A 23,929-nucleotide genomic window follows, 5' to 3' on the forward strand; every position below is an offset into this window, starting at 1 on the left:
GACGAATCTTATAAAATATTGGTGCAATAATAATTTTATTTTATAAACAGTATTTTTCATATAACACATTTATATTTTGAGAAAAAATTAAATTACACATAGATAATGAAAATAATTATTTTCCAAAAAATATTTGATATTGTAAAAATAATAGCGGTTTTTGTTAGCGATATAATAAAATTAAATCACACATCCGCAAATAATTACTTTGCAAAAATTTTTTTATTTATAAATTGATGTAAAAGTAATTGCGATTTTTATTGTTTAATAAATAATCGAAGTGTTTATTTAAAAATAATTGCGGCTTTTATTTAATACTAGCACAACACAGGCGCGCGCTACGCGCAAGCTATTATTTGAACGTGTTGTAAACACAACAACCTGTCACCGCGATGACAGTATATACGTCTTACAAACCATATAATACGCATGATGTACATATGAGAGATGTCAGAAATAACGCATGAAAATCAAACTCGAAAAATAGAAAGAGGGAAGAGTGGAAAAACAACACGTGAGTAAAGTGACAACATGACTGTACTTTAATCACTTTTAAAAGGTGACTAAAGTAAGGTTATGTGACAGGGAAAAAAGTAAACAAGAGAATATTATATATATTTAACAATTATATCTTATTGAAGCTCGATAAGTTACTAAACTAAGAAATAATACGGTCATCCGAGCCGATCGCAGGATGTTGTGCGGAAAAATTGTGTATATTATTAATATATTATTATATATATTATATATAATTTTCTATCTATATATAAAATATATTTTATATATATATTGTAATCACGTGACCAAGGTCAGTGATCTCACCGTAGACACGTGACCAAGGTCAATGACCTTAGAGTAGTCACGTGACTAAGGTCAGTGACCTCACCGTAGTCACGCGACCAAGGTCAGTGACCTTAGAGTAGTCACGTGACCAAGGTCAGTGAACTCATNCTCACCGTAGTCACGCGACCAAGGTCAGTGACCTTAGAGTAGTCACGTGACCAAGGTCAGTGAACTCATCGTAGTCACGTGACTAAGGTCAGTGATCTCGTCGCAGTCACGCGACCAAGGTCAATGACCTCACTGTAGTCACGTGATCAAGAATCGATTGTGATTATTTGTACATGCTTTTTTGGTAGGATAAATAACAAAACAACTGCAAGCACTTTTGCACTGATCATGTATATATATATTAAATACATTTCTTGGAAAATAATTAAATTACTTGCAGGTGATTTAATTTTTTCGCCGAATAACAAATGTGTTTTCCGTTGAAAATACTGTTTATTATCTATTTTGTACCAGCGGTACAATATTTTTCCAAGTTGAAGAAAGGAACTTATTTCAAAATGCCGACTTTTAAATACGCGATTTTCACAAATTTTATATCGCGTTTTTTTCGCATGTTAATTTCACATTGTGAAATAACGCGAAGATTTATATTTTACAAAAAAGCGAACTATGGGCAGTCGGAGTTTTAATTCTCAGTATATATGTATATATATATATCTGTTTTTTTTTTTTTCTCACGGAAAAAGAGGTATAACGCGAACCATTGTGCGAAGCAATAACGGCGATGCTATTCACAAGTGAATGGCAGAGACGCATAAATACCTATCCATTGTCGTGTCTGTCCGACTCGTTAAAAATACATTTTTCCGTATATTTTCTTTAATTCAGCGGGACGCGTATTAAAGTTCGAAATACCTCATTAGATTTTTAGTCGAAAAATTCTCAATTTATATCGCGTTGTGAATATAACGACTTCGAGTTCGCGGTATCGGATAGCGTTGCAGCGAATATCAATCAATTGCTGAAATATATGTACATTGCGGAAACGCCGCGAGTATATCGAGATGATGTCGTACGTCCGATTATATGAAATACGTCGATTTTCGTATAACATGTGTCCGTAAACGGACACGCAAGTGCGGCACCTGCGCGGTGCGCATTGCGCACCTTGTGTTGCGTTAGAATTTGTGGGACTTGGCGGTCGCGAGCTTTTAAATAATTCCCCGGAGTTGATAATATTGCGTATATAGTCCGCGCTAAATTCCCTTGGCAACTAAATAGCGAAGGACAAACGCTCTCGACAGATATTACCGTAACCGCCTCGGGGTTTGATTCATTCAACGCGAATAGTTTGGCAGCGGCGTGGCATAATCGCAGTTTAACGAAATTTGCCAAGTTCCGCATTTCGCGGAAACTACTGCTGGCGCGCGCGGATATATAATTAAACAATTAGTAGTTGACTACGGACTGGTTTAATTAATTCGAAGAGACTGTGTGTGTATATGTGTGTGTGTGTGTGTGTGCGTGTGAGAAAGAGAAAGAGAGAGAGAGAGAGAAATTTTTTCTCGCGCGCAGAACTTAGATCTTTTGGGACGGGAGAGAATCGTCGACATCTGTTGCAACTTTTGAATATTCGATATCGATTATCTCTTTGGCGATTAAAATCCTTGAATTTAAAATTTCGGGGAAATTTTGAAGTTCACTTCAGTTCTGGAACCCGTCCAAAAGACCGTCATTGCGATTGCGGTCCGGGAGATTCGGATGGAGAGAGAAGGATGCATTTGTATTCGCGTTATGTAGAGCGGAGTAAATCCAAAATTATCGGTATCTCTCGGATGCGAAAGGAGAGAACACAGGTTGCCATGCGTCGCCCATGAGAGTTTCGTGCGGAGAGAACATATGCAAGGTGCGACACGGGCTTTATTCACGGTGCATTATGGTCCGCCGCGCGTAATCGCCGTAATGAAATTTAAGCCACCAGACCTCCGCCTGATACGGAAATGCATTTCGCAACGATAAATTTACTCGCCAGCAGGATCTTACCTCGGACTGGCTTAATAAGAGAGACAGGGAGAGAGAGAGAGAGAGAGAGAGAGAGAGAGAGAGAGAGAGAGAGAGGGAGAGAGGATCAGCAGAATGATCAAGTAATACACCCGTATTTAGATATTGTATATATACGAGAATGGGACAAATGTCCTACAAGAAAGGGATCCCGGCGGACACGCGTAATTTCCATCCCGATATCGAGTTCCGACCGAGCTTGATTAGATCCGATTTTGCAGCCCGAAGTGTCACAACGCGCTTTCAATTAAATTCAAATTATAAATATTCACTAAAAGCTCGCTTTAGTATCGAAGTATTAGTACTAATCGAGAGATAAAGAACCTTAAGGGCAAAACGCCAAATGTGCGAAATATGTATTTTTGTTTAAACATGTAAATTAATACACGTAGCAATTTGAACTGATTTCAGTTCGTAAATTCATATCGGACGCTTAATTTGCATCTTGTACAAAAATAATCTTTTACCTCCTGAAATTTGAAAGACCCATTGCGAAAAAGATAACTCGGCTAGTAGTCGAACCCAGACATTCCGTGCGCGACATGTGTTTTGCATATACACTCAGCGTTTGGCTCTTAATTTATTTCTTGACTACTTCATCCTCCATAACGCCGTGTAACTTGAACGACTTTCTTTTATCGACTTGTTTGTATTCTGATTTTATTTTTAGCCACAATATGACATACGCATCTTGATCTGTCATCTCTTGTTTGCAACCATGGAGATATTTTATTGCAACTGTCAAAAAACAAATAAAATAAAATTTTCGAAAATTGCAACTTTATTGTTAATTTGTATCTAGAGTTGGGATTTTTTGCTGTTTCTACATAAAATAAAGTTTTTCATACTCACGAAAAAAAATTATTCGGGTTATAGAAGGTTAAAAGTAATCGACATTGAAGGGAGAGAAATGAATATTGTTGCGTTTAGTTCTTTTGAAGTAATTTCTCCAACTTCGCGAGACACATGTAATAGGATTTTCCACGCGTGTGTACTCGTCCTTTCAATTAGTTGTACACAACGTACATATATACATACGTTAGTGCCCGACGAAATAGATTCGTCGTAAGACGAATTCAGCGAAGCATAACTAGACGGAAGATTTCAGATAATGCGGACGTAGAGCTCCAAAGTAATCTGTAGAAGCGGAACTTCTTGTGCCTCCCTTGTACACGAGACGAGACAGATTCGATTCGAAGTTGAAATCGCGAAATTACTTATACATGTGACTTGTCGTGTATGTGTGTGTGTGTGTGTGTGTGTGACTTTGAGACGCAGTCGGTATCTCTCTCTCTCTCTCAATTGCATTTCTACAATTAGCCGTTTCTAACTTACACAAGCGCGCTTTCGTGTAAATTTTTTGAAAAATGAATTACATCGATTTCCTCAAGTGGGGACACTCGAAAACGTACCGCGCATTTTAAAGCAAGTATAAAGTTCGTGTAAATGAGATGAAACTTGAAATTTGTGAACTTTTCAACGATGACTTTCACGTGGAAACATTTCATTCGCGTCGAAATTTGCACAGAGCGGCGAATAACGCAAATATTTAGACTAATTGAATATTCGAGTATAAACCGCCGTCTTGTTTGATCACAGTCGAGTTGATTGTTTGACGATCGTAGTAATCGATGAGATTGGCAAGCGGGTAATTAATGATAAAGCAGAATGTTTGTTGCACGTTTGGATGAACTTGATTGTACAAGCAAGATGGATTATCGGGGGATCCATTGCGAAATAACTGTCTAAAATAGTGCCGCAATTGCACTGCTCGATCCATTCATTTTCCGCCATTTCATTCAAATGAATAATTGTTCAAGAAATTAAATGTGGAAAAGGAGACTCACTTAAATGAATAAGACGATTTTATCTGACATCTCGAAAGCTGTGTTGTATTTTATTTTCAAACTTTGCACATATGTTGACAAATGAATAGAGAGTCGGTTCAAGGCCACTTTATGAAATTATTACTTACAATTAGTGTATTTAAATTTTTTTGCATCGAAAAAGATCCAAACCAGAGATCGAAACGAATTTTATTCATAAATAAAATAATTCAAATACACTAACATCTAATATACTGACTCGCATCGGCCTTCTACTCACTTGTTGAAATTTTTTCACGAGCTCATTTAGTTATTAATTTGCATATGTTGATTAGATATCTAACGAGCATGCGTTGTCATAAGAAAAAAGTTTTTTCCGTAGAGATTTTTTTAAAGAAAAAAGAGAAAGGGAGAGAGATGTCGATTAAACTTGAAACAACGTCATAAAAGAGCCTGCGAGTGAAGTTTCGCGTAACTTGACGGATCCTCGAAGTTTCTTCCTTCCTATTTTCCGGACGCGCGAGAGAAGGGTTAACCGGGTCCAGCGCGCGCGGCTTTACGTACACGTTATCTTGGGGATGTACAGCGCATCGTTTAATCTGCTAAATTGCCGTGTACAGTCGAAGAGCGAGATCTTGGAGGATTATGGCTTAATGAAATTTGAACCCGGTGGATTTGCTCGGTGGTACAAACGCGTATCCGCAAGAGTGTTCTCTCTCCCCGCCTCCGACGCGAGTACATACGTAACCGCTGCGGAATCTCGACCTTAAGACCGACACTTACCCCTAAAAGACAAATTCGTCCATGGGTATATTCCGAGGTATCCGCCCTTGTAGCCGTGAGCGTAGTCGCCGTGTTTCAGTAATCTCGGGGATGTAATCGTTCTTCCTCTCCCCCACCGCTTTACGTACGTAAAGTCGAGGAGAAATCCGTAAAGTCGTCTTCATCTTGTGAGATACATCCGCGATACCATCCTTTGTTCGGACGAGGGGAAAAGTTAAAGGAGCTGCGCACGCGCACGCCGAGATTAAGTCGAACGTGTGTGCGCGGTCGTTCACTAATTATAAAGCCTCGCACAAACACACAAAAGATAAAATCACATATTAACCGATTAATGTAATAAGATTAGGACTTGATCTTCGCGGGAGTGACGTTGTTATGTTTATTAAAATGAAAATATTGCATGGAAACATCATGTGTACAAGATTCTACTGTTTGATTGTGAGAAAAATTATGTAAACAAAACAATCGAGAAACAAAAGTTTGACAGCCACGCTGTACGTGCGAAATATATTTTTAAATCGTGTAAATTAATGCACAAATTGGAAAGGCGCGCGACTGCATACAGGAAATCCGGGTTTGACTCTTAGCCAATAGATTTTATTAGAAAGTAAATAGATGATTATATGATTAAATAGATGATTCATTTATATGCAATGCAAATTAGCATCTTATATGAATTTTCGAATTGTTATTCAATTCAAATTTTCTACGTGTATTGATTTACACGTTAAAAATATATTTTGCACGTACATTCGACGCATGGCTGCCAAGATCTTGTTTCTTGATTCAGTTTATATTTAACAGAAACAAACCAAATATATATATAAATACATATGAATATAAAAAATACATGTGTAAGTTTTGCTGTAAAAAGCGGAAATTTATTATACATAACAATTTTTCATCGGCATTCGCTGCTACTTATTTCGATCTTGCGAGCTTTGAGAAAAGATCTACTCTAGCGTTTTTTTCTTAAAATCCCCACCGAGAGAGAGAGAGAGAGAGAGAGAGATTATCCGAAAGCACAGTCCGGGATAATGATGTATTAAAAATCTTTTTAAAGTTTGGAAGTTAAATAACAATTAAGCATTAAGTAGCAATTATCAGCCACAAAAGCCAATGCCGAAGTGGCGTTTCTGGTCGCGCTATATTGCGGCATCAAAGACCGTATTAATCTCTTCGCTTGCATCGCGACGCGAAAAGAAGAGAGAGCGCTCCCGGCTCTCTCGTGAAGTATTCATCGATCACGAAGTCTCTTTTCGCCAGATGGGGAAGAAAGGACAATCTCTCCTCCCCTCCCTTCGGTTCTCTCTTTTGTTCTTCAAAAAGTGGCGGCCATCGTGCGATGAGAAGCAGAGGAGGCGATTAGAATTGCACTTTTCTCTTTACACGATCTTCCTCTTTTCTGTCGACGTGCCCTTTTCGCAACCGCCGGAAACGGCGCTGTTCTCTCACGGAAATGCGCATAAATTTTCTCTGACTCTCTCTCTCTCTCTCTCTCTCTCTCTCTCTCTCTCTCTCTTCGGCGCTTTAGTTTCTCGGACGTCTTAATCAAAAGTTACGATCCCGTTGTTTTGCGCAAAGTTAAAGCGTCGCCGCGCGCTGTCACGCTTATGAAAATGGATTTTAATTCGATGAAAGTGAAAAACGGAGTTGATCTTACTCGGCGGCTGCGCCATCGGGCGGGATTAAAATTTCGAATCGACGAAGCGGAATTCAAGCGGAATTCAAGGAATTCAAGCGGATTGGAAGCGCTTTTTGTCGGAGAACGCGAGATTGCAACGCACACACGCGCACACAAATCGAGGCAAGTTAAATATTTTCGTGCATTTGTGCGACGATCGAGATTTTCATTTTTTTTTTTTTTTTTTTACTTTTTTTCTCTCTCTATGCGATCTGCGGCACACAAATATATCGCATTCGTTGCATTTGAATGTACATTCGCTTTTTCGAGATGCGATAGAAGAAATTTCTCGTGAAAGCTATAGGTAATTCATAAAAACACGTGATGTGTGTGTATCGTATGAAAACGAAACACGCGTGTAAGCAATTTGATATCTCACTCGACGGGAAAATAAGAGTTGTCGATTGCGGTATTTTCTTCATTGCCGTTCAAACACTTCTCGTTAGTAGTCGTTGGTAATAGCTGCGTCTCGTTTAAATCGTTATTGTAGCGTTTACAAAGCTGATCGCTTTCGCTTGGATTACTTTCATAAGCCAATCGACTCTCGTTAATGATCGGCTTTAGCTAATGGGATAGACCGAGAACGAAATTAGAAAGATACGATCTCGAACGAGGAGGAAAAGAGAGCGGAGACGAGAGTGGAAGAGGAAGAGCGTGGAGGGTTTAATAGGCATCTCTCTCTCCGTTATCTACGCTTCTAAAACTCCACAAATCTCGTAAACTTTTGATGTTATCTGCTCGCGGGCTAAGAGAAAACCCACTTTGAGAAATGAAGGAACGCACAAATCTCCGACGAGAAACGTTCCGGATAACGTAACAGTTTTGCAGTGAGCGCGCGCGCCATAAACGAAATGAGGCAATTACAGTCGATTAACACGCGATGCTTGATTAGCGCAATTCGTGCATGACTCATCGCGCGGCGCATCTGCTTCCTAAAAGATGATTAAGGATAACGAGCATCGGAGTGTGAAGCAAACGACACGATCCTCTCGCGCGTTTTAACCAGTCTCTTGTTTAATTTTCGGAAGTAAAACAAACGTTGTTGTTGTTCGACGAATCGAGCACGCCAAGTGCCACTCGAGCGTCGCGTGTTACAATCGACTAATAATTTTGTTATTTACATGCATGTCGTCGTAATTATAGCGAATATCAGTTAGGAAATCGCCATTATATAATATGATCTTAAACGGAACATTAGTTTTAACAACATGATGTTATTGGCTCTGTGGAATTGCGAAATGCTATCACTCGTCTGCGGCGCGAATAACGACATTGTTGTCGAGAATTATGAACTAATTTACTTTTCACACACAATAAGAGAGAGAGAGAGAGAGAGAGAATTATATTGCGCTCGTTTGAAGTAAGTCTAGTTACGTAAACCGCAATGACGTCCGATTTATGCGGTAATTATAATGAATTTCGATGTAAACTAACTTGGAACTTTCAGCGAACAACGTGACGCGTTGATAGGCTTCGTTTATTTTGCTACTTATAAATCCTCAGGTTTACTCGGTCAATTTTCTTCCAAATAAACGGATTTCTTTTAATTTATGATTGAAAAAAAAAAACGCAATTAATAATTATTAAAAGTTAGTTTGCATTGAACATGTTTAATTTTATTATTATTATTATTGTTATCTAGCTATATGATTTTTCTTTGCAATGCAAAATATGCAGCGTGCCGGATTATTGTGCAATTTACCTTCTTAAACACCCTTTAATACGGTGTCACTTTTTGTTAATAGAAGCGTGGCTATGAGCAAATATAATATAAAGTAAATGCGCAAGAAAATTAATTCTCATTATCGTTCCGTGCGCTTAATCCGCGCGCGCGCGCGAAACATAGTGTATTAAAATAAGTAAGAATAATTTCCCCGTAATCTATTTCGCAGAAAATAATGTGTATACACATTGCGGGAGTTCAAGCGACGTTATTAGACAATCTTCTGAAATTCAGACAGTCTTTCTCTTCCTCTTTCTTTTTTTCTTTAAAACAAAAAAAAAAAAAAAAAACAAATTTTCTTCGAAAACAAAAAACTGCGATTTCTTATTTTGATTCTTAAATAAATTTAAAACAGAACATTAAGTTTTTAAATTTCACAGTTGTTTGTCATTTAATAGACCACATTTTTTTTTCTGTGACACATCAGGAGATTCGACAATCTCTATCTAATCGAAATGGGATACGTTTGTTCGACCTTTGTTCTGCGCGGAAGTATATATCTCACGGATCGTTCTCTTCCTCGTCTCTTAAAAAACGAAAGCCAAAACTGTTCCTTTCTCTCGGCCTTGTTCGTACGGAACTCTCTCTGTGATCTATATTCAGGGATGTGGAGAGATGTGTCGACGGTTTTGCGACGCAATAAGGAGCTTGCGAGCCATTTCGGAGGCTCCGGAAACGGGCGTTTGCGTCAAGTGTGCGCGCGTAACTCTCGAGACCACCACTCGAGATCTCGAAGCGTCGCGGTTACGGCGCGGTCTGCTCCTCCACCGCCATGGAATATCGAGAGGGGAGAAACTTTCACTATAAAACTGTTCGTTGTTTCCTCGTCGTTCTGACTGACAGCTCTATTTGCGAAGAAAAATTTCTCGCGGGGAAAAATCAATTGGAAGTAATACGCTGGTTGAGTTCTTTCGAAGGGATTTTACAAGGGACTTTACAAGGGACTTTACAAGGGATGTCTTTTTTTTATGTCTGTTCGTTCTACGCTTTACTTATTGAGAATCGCGTGCCAAAAAAAGCACAATAAAACAATGGCGAAAGACTGTAAACTATTAAGTAACATGGTATTTGTTGGAATTAAAAGTTTTTTTATTTACAATCTCAAATGGTCTTCGTATAAATCGAGGAGTAAGTAATCGGATCGGCAAGCAATTGAGACGAACGAGACATAAATTTTCGCTCGCAAAAGTTTGGAGATTGGACTTACTTTGGGGCGAGCGATATTCCCCGCAACTATTTTGAATGCGAGAGAAATTTTGGCAAATGGGTTGCACGATGGGGGGTTGTACAATCCATTGCCTCGGGGAAAACGGTCAGTGGCGGTCGTAGGCCGTGCGAGGTTGACAGTAAGATAGATTTATAAGCTGAAGTTTCGCCCCTCGACTGTCCGGTCATTTATCATAACTAACGCGCTCGGATCACGTTGCTCGTCCCTTTAACTAGCGCGCACACGTATAGACACACGCGCGACAGTTCTTCACTCGACGCGCTCCACTTCACTGCATTTCCGCGATGTATTCGTTTTGCTGATATTATCGCCCGTAGTACGAACAGCATGATAAACTACCCAAAGATTAACGTTGCGTGTACAGGTGATGGTTTATTTTGGTATTTTTTTTTTCCAGATTTATTGCCTAAAAACACGCGCAAAGTATATGCGCACGTAATACGTTTAATATATGTTTACGTAAAATGTCTTGCGAGCAATTTGCACAATCGTTTTGAGGAACTGGAATAGTCTGTACATCGCGACTGTTATACAAGTGATATCAACCACGGAACGTCGTTAGAGAAAAAAAACATATGTAAAAAAAGGTTAACGTCAGATCTAAAGTAGTTTAGATTTTTTGTAGACTTTTAAATTATCGTCTGATGATCTTGTTACATTCTTGAATGTTATTTTTATCTTCGTTGTTTTTTTTTCGTGTATCAACTTTTGAACTGCAAAATATAAGTAGCGCAACGTTTCGAGATAAACGTAACTGCAAAAATAATTACTCAATTTTTAGAAAATTGAGATCTGTTGAAGTTTCTTTATTTTTCTGTATTCTGGAAAATCGTTTATCTGTCCCAGCGGAAAATAAATCTAAACTAATTGCTCTCATTCGATCAATATAGACATCCAGTATCCTCTTAACCTCTTGACATAGAAATCAAATAAAATTCAATGTGACCAAAAGAAATACTATTTATTACATTTGTGTAAGCTTAACAAAGAACGTAATATTCTTTCATGGACTGACATATAGGTTTCTCAGAACTATCCGAAAATTTCAAACCTGTGTCTCTAGTAGAAATTAGTTTAACATATATAATAAATTATTAATGTGTGTGTGTATATAATAAATTATATATAAATTATAGAGAGAACAATCACTAATTTACAATATGTGGTGAATAACAATGACTTTTAATTGAGGTGTAAAAAACCCGAGGTAACTACGTAAAAAAAATTACGTGACTACTCTTGTATTAACAAATTTTGTGACTACTTTTGAAATTAGAACCAAGTTTTACGGGGCAGGTTGTTAGCCTAGCGCTTAATCTCCGAACTGGAGAGCTTGTAGAATACGATAGACCTACAAATTTTGGGTGGATTTTGAACCAATGGAAGTGCTTATAATCACTTCGAGCTTAATGAAAGCCCTTTCAGTTTGCCTCTCAATTGATAAATTCAATTGAAAGAGACCGGTCTGGAAAAATCCAAAGATGTGGGTCCGAACTCGGAACCTCCCGCTCGCAGCTTCTCTCTCTCACTCAGACCGCAAGACCACTGGGGCAAACTAACAATACTAGTATTATAATACTAACAAAATTAATAAAGAATTAATCTTTGCATGTCTCAGAGATGTCTCAGAGACGTCTCAGAGATGTTAATGTTTACAATGGCATAAGAAACACATGACGTATCCGAGACGTCTTTAATATGTCCAGATTACAATTCACGTTACTTGCGTTTTATTTTCTTTCTGTTTCTCTAATATTCTATCAATTTTAATATATTTATATTTTTCTAATATTCTAATATTTTAATTTTTTTCTATATATGTTTTTTTCTATATTTTACTAATCGATCACAACCATTTAGATGATTCGACTGAAATATCGCCTACTCATTCTCACGTCGGATTTATAGCTTTTACTCTCGCGCGAAGGTCGGTTCTCTTTAATCGCATTACTCACAGAGAACTTGCGGATCGTTGCTATTCCCGGGGATAAAGAGAACTATTTCGTCGCTCGGGGAGGAACTCTGACATTTGTCGCCGTTTCTCTCGTTAAGACGTTATGTTTGAGCGCGCGAATTGTCGCAATTTAATGAAGTTACCGATTTGCGCGCGCGCTGAGCGAAACGTGCCGCAATAGATTTGCCGGATATCGCGGATTGCACTAGACCGGATTTCTATGGCGTATTGACGCGTACCTCCACGGTATATTCTATAATATCTGTATTCTCTGGACTTTATATCGTCTGATGCTATTCTCCGCGCACAATGCACCTTGGTATTAATATTACGCGAACACAAAGCAAATCGTATCGATTGTATTACGCGTGGCGGAATATATGCTCTCTCCCTACACACTCTTTGCTCCTTCCGCTCTTTGACGTCTCGGAAAAGATCGATTGTTGCGTTACATCGACAGAAATGTGTGCACAATTGAATCATTTTTGAGAAAAGAAAATGCGTTTCGAAGCAGAGAGCGAATTAATTTTAACAGAGACTACTTAGATATAATTAGATTCAATTATTATTAGATTTGAGTGCTACGCCACTATAGTGGCTTCCCGCGATCTTTTAAACGAATTGCCTACTATAACGCTTTCCACTAAGCGACGTTTTAAAGCGAATAGCCACTATAGTGACTTTTTTTTTTATCTCGCATTGAAAGCTGTACACAACGTTGTTACAATACGCGAATGTTTTTACATTTTTTACTAATACTAGCACAACACAAGCGCGTGCACAACGCGCACGCTATTATTATTTTTATTTTAACGTGTTGTATTATTATGTTGAATACAACCCGTCACCGCAATGTGACAGCTAGTATATACATCTTACAAAAATCATGTACCACACATAATGTACATATAAGAGATGTCAGAAATAACGCATGAAAATCACACTCGAAAAATAGTGAAAGGGACGAGTGGAAAAAAACAACACGCGACTAAAATCACTATTAGAAGCCCATGGAAACTCGACGCTCGATTTTCAGAAAGAAATTAAAAACAAAAATACTCGCGCGCGTTCAAAATATAAGAGATACGATAAGTTCTCATATGTGACTATCTTGCGGAAGAAAGATCGATTCGAAATTGCCTCATAGTTTCTGATATATGTCTCTTTGCAGCACTCCGCATAGACGACGTAAGTCAATACGTTTCGACATTACCTTGCCGATTCGTTGTATCATTCGTGTTTGCGTTTAATCTCTTTCCTTAGCTTCGAGCTCTTACTTCGACATAAAAGCATCCTGAAGGATCCGTCGGCGCTTTGATCTTCTTCTCTAAGCGGCGCGCAGCCCCCCCGGTAATGCATACAGAACGTCGTTGCGAGATTTATACATTTATCAGATTATACGTCAAGTAGAAGAAGAAAAACTGTAACGAGACGCGGGATTGCTCCCGCGAATAATCGAAATTTGAATCTCTTTAAGCTTGCGAAAAGAAAATTCGCAGCGACAAAATTCCGTTTAAGAAAAATACGCAAGAAAGCGCGGAAACGGTTGTATTTTTAATGATTATGCGAGCGGAGCTTTAACGTCTCGTAAGACGCATCACGTAAGACGCGAAATAGTTTTTGTCGTCAAGATAGCGAAATGAACGGAGCAAATTCGCGCGGCACCTTTTCCGTCCCGATTCGACTACTAAATGGCGAATAACTCACTTATCGGAGAGACGACCCTTCGTTTTCTTCGCAATTCTAAAAGCCGCGAGCCATCGATTCATCGACGGTTGCCCCGCCGCGTGGAATTTCAGATCGTTATTTACCTTGCCGAGAGAATTCCGTGACCGAGGCCAGCGCGCGTATGCAAATAGATATTTCATTTCTGTCTGCGGGAAAGATCGGAGTCGGGGGGATAAGGTGATTTTCTCGGGGGAAATTCAGCGTGGGGAGGAGAGGATATCTACTCCGATTCGCGGAGTGTAGTGCGTTTTCCGTTTTGTTGCTGTTTCTCTTTCTCTCTCTCTCTCTCTCTCTTTTTTTATCCCGCGATGGAAACAGGCTTTATACCTGCGCGCGATGTGGTTTTCCTTCGATCTCTCCGGTTTATTTTCCCCGATGATTCCTCTCGAGTTGCATACCACCGCCGATCCAACACTGAAATAGGATGACAAGATTCGCAGAGTAAGAAATTGATCGAAATCGATATACGTGTGAGGGTTTATCTCGTAAATTCGCATATAAATGCGTGTGTATCAATGTGCGCGTTCTATAGAGAGAGAGAGAGAGAGAGGCAAGCACGCGGGGGTTATGGAACTTATTATTAACGTTGGTGCTTGTTTTGTTTCAGCGAGGAATGCGAAAGTCGAGGATGCCTGCGACAATCGATGGGGTGAGTGAAAATTCTAATAACTAAACACACTATCAAGTTAGTCGTGGGAATGTCAAGCGTTCAAAGGTGACAATTTTTTTATTTCTGATAAGAATTAAGCTCTTATCTACCTTGTCTGTGAAATTCCATTGTTTTTGTTTTTACTAAAATAATTTCGATTTTCAAGTGAAGATAAATTGTATAAAGGTTTAAACAAATTTAGCCAATAGCGTCTCTCTCTCTCTCTCTCTCTCTCTCTCTCTCTCTCTCTCTCTCTCTCTGGCGGATAATTTCCATATTCGGCGTAAATACAGTGGCATTCTGTCGCGGCTTAATTTCGTGTTTCATCGATACTCATTAAGAGCGGAATAATTTCGACTCTCGGCAAATCGAAACGCGCGGGAATCTATGAAGTGATCGCAAGATTAGTTTCCTAGCAACCGAAATTGGAGTGGTCTCCACGTGCCTCGCCCGTTACACGGGATTTTAACCTAGCTTCGCTTTAATTACAACACATTTACGGATTAAAGGCTGCGCAATATTTAGAAGGATCTCGTCTAGCAGCCGCTCAAAGTAGATTAAAATTCTCCGACCGACGCGACTTGAAAGTTCATCTCCAATTTGTTAAGAAAAAACTTTGTTGTCGTTGTCAAGCAAATTTTCGTGGAAATATTTAAATTACTTTTCGCTACCGCGTAACCGTGAACATGTCTTTGTAATTACTTTTTGAAAATCTTATCTAACTGATGCGGTTTGAAACTATTTTGTATTTGTGTATGTTTATTAAATTCTTCGGAATTTAATTATCTTAATTTAAATATCTATCGCGCGTATATCGACAAATTATAGGGAACGAAGCTCGCGCTGAAAAGCAAACATTCGCGTGAAACAATGTTTCCGTTAATTTACGAACGAGGGGACGTATAAAAGGTAGCAAGAATTCCATCGAGAAGATTAAAATTTTACGAGAACTAAATTGTTTTATTCGCTCTTCGCGAAGAATATGTCCTCTAGATTGATATTTCCTCTCGCGGCGTGTACCTTTTAGCTAAGTGAAACGTATGAAAAGCATTTTCTCGAGAAAGGAGAGAGCGACAATGGATCCGCGTGAAAAGCAGTTTCCGATCTCGAACGTTTCCGAAGTGTGCACTCGTAACCTTTAGTTACGAGCAAACTTGATTAAGCTGCCGAGAAGGGTTGCCCATCAAGAGAGGGAGAGAGAGAGTGTGAGAAAGAGAGGGAGGGAGGAAAGGAGCGCATTTGTTTCGTGGGGTCAGAGAACGTTGAGAGATGAATACTGGGTGAGCGCGGACAAAGAGGCGGTCGACTGGCAGTTAGGAAAGTGTTTCACGCGCCTAATGACGCGAGCGCTAAATCATTTTTGCTCCGGAAACTTGCACGCGCGCGCGAGCGCGCGTTACTTGTCTCTTTCGCGCGATTACCGAGAATTAATAGTCGTTCCGCGCTTCCGATTTGACGAGTAAATCTTCCGCGCGCGCGGTGAATTTAAATTCTCACGAGGCCTGCGAAAACTAGACAAATAAATACTTGTAACGCGCAGTCTCTCTTTTGAAGTGAAATTTCAGTAAAACTTTTTACCGACTGATTCAGTGGCGGATTAGTTTCACTGGGAATCGGTTAAAATTTCGCCGAATGATTCAATGACAGATAGTCTCACTGAGAACATTAGTTGTAATAATAATTTTGCGACAACTTGTTCTTGAGAATTTTACTGGTTAAAGTTAGATCTTCTTGTCCACTGATTTTCAGCGCAATGAAATGATAAAAGAAATAAAAAAAAAAAAATTTAAGAGAATATATTTTCTTCCTTTATTTTTGTACTTGATAAGTTTTGAGTCCACGAACTTGAACCGATTAACTTTTTATCAATCTTTCTTGGGGAGAGAGTCGTTACATTTCAACAACGTTACTCGCTGTGTCGAGTTGTTCTCACAAGTACGTATATGTACATTTTTATGAGAGTGTTACGTGAAAAGATTAGTAATTAATTTGTGCCGGTTGGTCTCGCAGAGAGAGGCGTTTGCGCGCGGCGCATGCAGTTAAATAACCGCGTAAAACGCTTTTGGAAAACTACATTACACACACAAAAATATGATAATAATATCGTCGCGCGCGCGCGTATCGCGCGCCAGTTACTCGAGGACTCAACTAATTGTAAGTTCGCGGAGAGGACGCGAGCATTTGTTCGCGGTTTGCGAGAACGAGCGTGGTTCGCGAGGCTCATAACATCGGGCGGTGACAGTTAGTTAAAAGCGCGTTTCCCAGCTTATTCCCGTCTCGAAATTCCCGTCACGCGACAGTCGACAGGTTGCAGCAGTCGGGATCTAACAAATGTAACACGTGCGCGAGAGAGCTTCTCGCTTCTCTCGCAAAGCTTCTGTTCTGTTTGCGCGCGTGGTCCGCGTGGGTGATTGCCTGAGAAATCGCCGCCGCGCGCAAATTTTTCCCTGCAATCCTTGCCGGGAAAAATCCAGCTTAGATTCTTCGACGTTATTCCGATTGGCATGCGCTAACAATCTCGAAGAGGAAAAATCGAGTATAAAATATTTAACATCCAAGATTCGACCGTCTTGAAAGATTAATTGCGTAATCACCTAATCTCGCACTTGATTTGGCGGAAAACCGGTTGAAAATAATTGCGCGCGGAAGGCGCACAGTCTGTTCGAAATGGTTTGTGTTGCGAGTCCCACTTGGGAGAAATTGTTCTCTCGGTAGCGGAAGATTTGTTTAGGTCTGGCGGAGCTGGCTTCGAGAAGTCGCTGCTCGGGGGAAGCCGAAACGACGGGGCAGCATCGGGCGGTGACGGCTAGTTAAGCGCGTTTTCCCCAAAGGAGGAGGGCGAGCTCTCTCTCCTCTCTGGTGCGAGAGCACGTCGTAGAGAACATCTGCTACCCCCATGCCTAAAGAGGTAACTCGGATTCTGGTAGTCTGCGCGCGTCCGGAAGTGACAGGAATCACCGTTGAAATCTGCCTTCTGCGACGATTCCCGTTCTCGTTTCTTTTTTTTTTTCTTCCGTTTTTCTCTTTCGTTTATTCTTGATCTTCTCTTCGATCTGAAGTTCGTCCCACTTTGCAAATGGTAACGATTACCTACACAAGTACACCTGCTTCTGTATATTTAGTCTCTCATAGAATGACCGACTGCATTGACTTTTCACGGACAGACATGGGTCTCCCAGACCCATTCAAGGATTGCGCATGTTTCTAATAAAATTTAGTTTTTTTTTTTCACATGCTTATATCTTCAAACCTACTAGAGAGTTTTTTAATTTGTGATTTTTGATCAACGCAGAATCGTTCAAACTTTCGATTCAAAAAACAAAACTGAAAAAATATTGTTTTTCCGCGGAGATAAGATTTTCGCAATTTTAAAGTCGCGTGGGTCTCATAGACCCCCAATCCGTTCGACTCGTAGATCATTTTTGAGTTCCTGAAAGATTAAATATATATTTACCAGTTTTACAACTAAACGTTAAGGTCGATACGAGTCAATATGCCGGAGATGTACATGCAATTACACATATATACATATGTATGTATTTATTTATTTACTTACTTCCGTTAAACGTGTAAATTAATTCACGTGGAAATTCGAATTAAATTTAGTTCGAAAATTTACATAGAACGTTTGATTTGCTGCATCTCGTGTATGTGAAATACTCAATTTACCTTCACCCCTTCATAGAAATTATAAAATCCATTGCGAAAAGACTTTGGCCAAGAGTCAAACCCTCGGATCCCTCGCATTCCGTGCAGGAATTTATCATTTGCTCTCTCGGGACGAACTTTTCTACGAGACGCGTGACAAATGGTTGCGTGTAAATTACACTCCTCGCGTCTTTCATTTTTTTTCGTCTCCCTAAGTTGTGCGCAAACGTCTTGAAATAAAATATAATTAAAAGAGAAATTTTAATGTAATGGAAATATTCTTGGGTTTAGAGCAAACTTCAGTTTGCGTTTCCACGATTTAACTAGTGGGAGTAATTAAATTCTCCTCGAGAGAGACTGTTATGCGCTGCATATTACGCTGGTTATTCGGTCGTTATTCTCTCACTTTCCTCTCTCTCTCTCTCTCTCTCTCTCTCCCTCTGTCTCTCGCTCTTTAACGAAAGTTGTAGGGAAATTTCTCAGTCTGTCTTTAACTAATGCAGTTAAACTGCACCGGAATGTTCAATCAAATGAAAAATGATGGGAGGAAACGGCACGAGCGAAGCAGAAAACAAGTACGTTTTTTTTTTCTTCTATTTGTGTGCATTGCATTGGAAAGATCGCTGTTTTTCAAATCAATTGAAAATTTGTCTTTTCAATGTTGTTTCTTTTTGTTACAATAAAATAAATAACTTGTGTAAACACAATCGTTTAGTTAAAATTTCGATAATCGACGATTAAAAATTCCGGTTCGCGATGATAGTTTTTGCATGAGCAAACTTCGTGCTTTGAGACTAGCGTTTGATCCTATCGCTAGTTGGTTTACACTAGCGCGATTTGTACAAAGGGCGCATCTGACCATCGATCACGTCCACCTGTCGCCATAACGTGAAAAATACAACCACCATCCTTTCGCAATCACGTCAGTGGGGACGTGTACACAGTCTCGGTAGCTACATGTCGCGTGCAACGAATGAATCCGAAAATAAAAACCGTCCGAATTAGACGTTTCTTTTATCTCTGAGTGCTTGGACATGTAAAATTTCTAAAGAATATAATCAGCGGTTTAACTTCTTTTGACACACGAATTAAATGAAATTCGATGTCACTAAAAAGACCTATTTTTTTTCACTTAACAGTTGTGTAGAGGGGAATAGATATTTTTTTACACTACCAAGTAGTTTCGTTTCTTAATATTATTTTTTGAGCACATGTGACATATCTGCGTTAAATATGCGCGCGTTTACAAGGGCATAAGAAACACACGACGCGAAGTAAACAGCGAGTCTCCACGCAGTGGATCTAAATGTGTGCGAGACATAATAGGAGTCTCCGACTTCAATTATTTTTTTTCAACGTCACGCAGTGTCGCAATTTCGCATCGTATAATTGCGCGCCTTAGCGAATTGAATACTGAATGTGAGAAATGAACGAGAATTACTTTGTAACGTCTCTTTGTCTCCCGTGCGCACGTAATAAAGAGGGAGAGAGAGATAGCGAGAGAAAACAAAGAGAGAGTGACTTGCCTCTCAACTAATAACAATGTTTGGACTTCAACGGTAACAATATCGGCATAATAGAGCCTCCTGGGTGTAATCGATTTGATTTTCCGCGGATAATGATCGGGATCGGTCGGAACGAAGGGATAGCGCGCTTTTATTTACGGTTGCCGATGGCGATACGTCGGATAACAATGGGGCGCGCGCGCGCGCGTGCGCGGGCCTTTATAATAATTCAAAGATTGATGTAACATTGTCAGCATTCAAAATTCAGATTTCGCATCCGCATCACATCGCTAATAATTATATATATATATCCGGCTTTGTGATACGTGTATACAATAAATGCGGATAGGTGGCTATCGGGTTTGCATTAAATTCGTTATTCCGATTAAATATTTTGACGTGTTATATGTATTTCTCCGTAAAATATTTTGTTTTTGCATCATCAAATCGAACTTTTCTAACTCTGACGCTTTCCCCACGAGAATGCAATTGTCGCAGAATTGTCGGTATCTTCTGACGTTATCGATGTGCGTACGCGCCACTTAGCTGAAGCGGCCATCGTGACACCACTTTCAAAGGCAAATTTCTGTTTTTACGTTCCAACGCGAGAAAGAAGATAATGGGAAAATATTGTCCGGGCTTGTTTTGAAGCGCGCGTCATTCGGATTTTTTTCAAAATTTTCATTGTTCTCGGTGATCGCTTGCGTAACACGTCACGGGCGATGATAAGTATCTACTTTTTTTTATCACGCTTGGCTGTAAAAAGTCGTCTTGGTAACCGAACTTGGTTTTTGGTGATTTTTCACAAAATGCACGAGCGCAATAAATGCCCAAGTTACGAAAATACGTGCGAACGAGCACACACATTGTATTTTCGCTCGCTTCATTATTGTCGCGAGACACAGAGGGTGGATGACTCTTGTCGTTTGCATAATTTGGATGAGTTTTATATACGCAAAATTGCGTAACAAATTTAAAAACAAAAAAAATCGAGCTCCAAAGAAACTTTTTCACGCGCGCTGATTATTCGCGTAATAATGCGCGCGCACGTACTTTAATTCACGCCAGAGAAGTAAATTTTTTTTTAAATTACAATTTATACGTGCGTGTAATTGCGGATACGCGCGCGCGTTCAAAGCTCGGGTTTAAATTGTAAGAGAAAGAAAATACACAAAGAAATAAAGCAAAATATAAAATTTATATATTTTTATTTATATATTTTTATTCGAAAATCTGTTATTAAAACATTTTATTTGAGAAAATGTGTGTTTCTCCCACTTCCTTTGCCCGTGTATTTTCTCGGATTTTATTTATTTTCAATGTTAGAGGGAAAAGAGGTTGATTCAAAAGTTTATATGCAAAATATCTGTGCCGAAATGAATGAATACAACGCGAAATTTGGAATACAATAATAGTAGTGAAAAAAATTTTATCTTTCGTCCGCATTTATTAAATCGCCGCGATCGAACGAAAGGAAGGATCTTCTCTCCTCTCGGCGGTGCGTGTTCGCGCGCGATATTATACGAGAAGTGGAAATTAGTTTGCTCGCTTAATATAATAAAACGGCATTCGCGCGTTAAGCGATATGAAATGTAAACGATCTCCCCGTATTTGGTGAGCTCAATCAATTTTCACAACAGTTAAATTCTACAGTAATTGACGAATGTATTTGTCAGCTCAGAACGTGTCGCGTATCATGTATCACAAGTTTATCCAGATGTTACGTGAATGCGGTTTGTTATCAAAATTTTCATTTTCGTCGTCGGCGATCAACTGCGATTCACGCGTTAAAATAATATTAGTTTATCATATCATCTGTCCGTGGGAAATCATATCATTGATGGCGCACGAAAATTTCGCAAGCCAAAACAAAAAAAACAAAAAAGCTCGATTTCTACATTTCCAGATTTCGGACCTCGACAAACATTTTGAACATTATTCGATAACGAAGCGAACGAAAAACCTATAATAAGTCGTTGTATTTGGTTGAAAACTAAAAACCATCACGGCGCGGTATATTTTTGTGAAACTCGCGACTCAAAAAATTCAATTTTAACGTATTTCAAATCCGCGCGCGTCGCGACACGGCATGAGACGCGAGAGAAGTGCAATTTTCAATCACCGAATCATTTGAAGCTTTTTACGTGTAAATTAATTCGATTTTCCACTTTTCTCTTTGTGTGCGGACCGTTTGCAGTAGTCTGGAGGAATCGACATGCGACGATTGTAAGCGAGATTACACACACACATACAATATATATATATATATATATATATATTTTATCGAGCACAAACGCGCGGAACACGTCAGGCATAAGCACGAAACGTGTCCCGACGGACGACGTGATTTTTACGGTGGAAATGTAACACGCGCGTTATCGATTTACCGCCGCGAGACTGAGTTACACGCGTGCATGCATTAACTCCTATGCTGATCGCGCGTCACACACACAGGGAGATTCTCTGCGTCCCGCTTTACAATAAAACTCGCGCAAATGTTTACAGGTTGTCTATTAAAATTCGCGCAATTGAGAATGACGCAATATATATTTTTATCGAGAGACGCGCGTGATTTACGCGCCGCATATTTTTACGCCGCATATCCGATCCGATCCATCATTCCCGTCCGCTTGACGCGGGAGAATTTATCCTATTTTTTTACGCGAATTATTTATTATAATAATAAAACGCGCCTGATACGTCGAGTCGTCTCGTGAGCGCGTCGCGATGATAATCTCATGAATATTAACACGCGCGCGCACCACCGTGCTCCATTCCGCTTCGTTTGCGCTCACGACATTCATTATCGAGAAGTTACACATTCTTACGTCGCTGGCTGGCGAGGTATCAATTTCGGACGAAATAAACATGTAGACGAGTTTCTCTGACGTCGAGTAAAGTAAACACGCGCGTAACGGAAAGAAGAAAATATAAAGTTGTTGGTATCTCTATTGAAGATGAGAATTGCTGTCGGCGAATTAGCGAATTCGCGCGATCAACAAAACGAAGAGACGTAGTTTGCGTAGCACCGCGGCGTAGTGGGAAAGAGAAGGGATTGTATTGCGAGAGATGACTAACGCGACGGACGAGAGGTCGTTAAAAATGCGAGGAACATCGCGCGACGAGACGAGAGCGGCAGGTGGCATTTGGACGTAATGAATGCAATTAAAGGGTGCAATGGGCCGGCGAGGCTGATCTACGCTGTGTCATCGTCGTCGTCGGCGGTACTCTCGAGCGAGGTCTCACTTTGAGAGATTGTCCGAAGTCTCGAGAAACGCCGACGCGACGCTTCTCGCTCGGTGGCTGCTTACATCAGGGCAGACGACGACAGAGTGCATCTTCCCTCCGCGATGCCTGGCCGTATCGATTCTCTCCGCGCTCGAAGGTGACGCGAGGGCTGCGGAAGAAAGGAGAGGAAGAGAGAGAGAGAGAGAGAGAGAGAGAGAGGGAGAGAGTGAGAGAGACAGACGTAAATCTCGCGCGACTTGAAGACCGCTTCTCGCGCGGCGGCGTCTGTCGCGGTGAGACGCCACCGCGCCGGAAACGCCGTGACGACGTTCTCGCGCAACCACCGTATCTTCGCGAATCGGAGTGACTTTGCAGTAATAAAAGCTTCGCTTGATAATGAGAGAAACAGCAGTTGGTAAATGTAATTAGATCACATCGTCAATATCGCGCGCGTATATATTTTGTCATCATCTTCAAATTAATAGTTTGAAGTGCAAAAGTGCATGTAATAGGAAAAAAATAGAGAGGGCTAGAGGATAAAATTTTACACACACTGTCTCTTGAGGATTTGTATATTTATTTCAAGTTGATGTTCGAATATGCCGCGCACAAATGTCCAGCAATTCTGGCTATTTTCGCGAATCGATTCATCGAAGAAACTTCTGATGCGTCTTTTCGAAATCTCATCTTTTCGAATCGCGCAAAGGGCAAAGTTACATCGCTTGACAACAAACATCGGAAAACAGTAGTCAAAAGAGGTATTGGATGATGAGAGAAAAGTAACAATATGGAACGCATGTCTGTTTGTGTATTTACAGTAGTATAAACAACCGTTGTCTCAAAGAGATGAACATTGTCATGAGTTTAACTTTTTTCTTGATACAAGTTGCATGAGATCCGATGTGACCGAAAGGTACTATTTATTTTTTAATTTTGTAAACATTTGTTTTAGATACGTAAATCCTAGATATTTATGTGTCTGATGCGATTTTTTTCAGTCAGTTAAAACGTTGCAAAAACTCTGTAAAAATTCATGAGTTTTTATTTATTCTATATAAAAAAAAATAACATTAATTTTGATGTATTTTTTTTATTTCTTTTACAAATATTTTTACTAAAT

General features: G+C 39.7%; 1 protein-coding gene across 2 annotated transcripts in view; it reads left to right on the top strand.

Annotated features, from left to right (window-relative positions):
• Positions 1–23,929, top strand: part of LOC109852752 (cadherin-87A) — a 191,421-nt gene that overhangs the window by 21,330 nt on the left and 146,162 nt on the right. For both annotated transcript variants that reach the window (XM_020424203.1, XM_020424204.1), the window contains exon 3: positions 14,387–14,428. In XM_020424203.1, coding sequence (XP_020279792.1) covers positions 14,387–14,428 — 42 coding nt within the window. The remainder of the gene's footprint in view (positions 1–14,386; positions 14,429–23,929) is intronic.

Source organism: Pseudomyrmex gracilis, unplaced genomic scaffold, assembly GCF_002006095.1.
Source record: "Pseudomyrmex gracilis isolate BER0280 unplaced genomic scaffold, ASM200609v1 scaffold_35, whole genome shotgun sequence".
In the NCBI taxonomy this organism is placed as follows: domain Eukaryota; kingdom Metazoa; phylum Arthropoda; class Insecta; order Hymenoptera; family Formicidae; genus Pseudomyrmex; species Pseudomyrmex gracilis.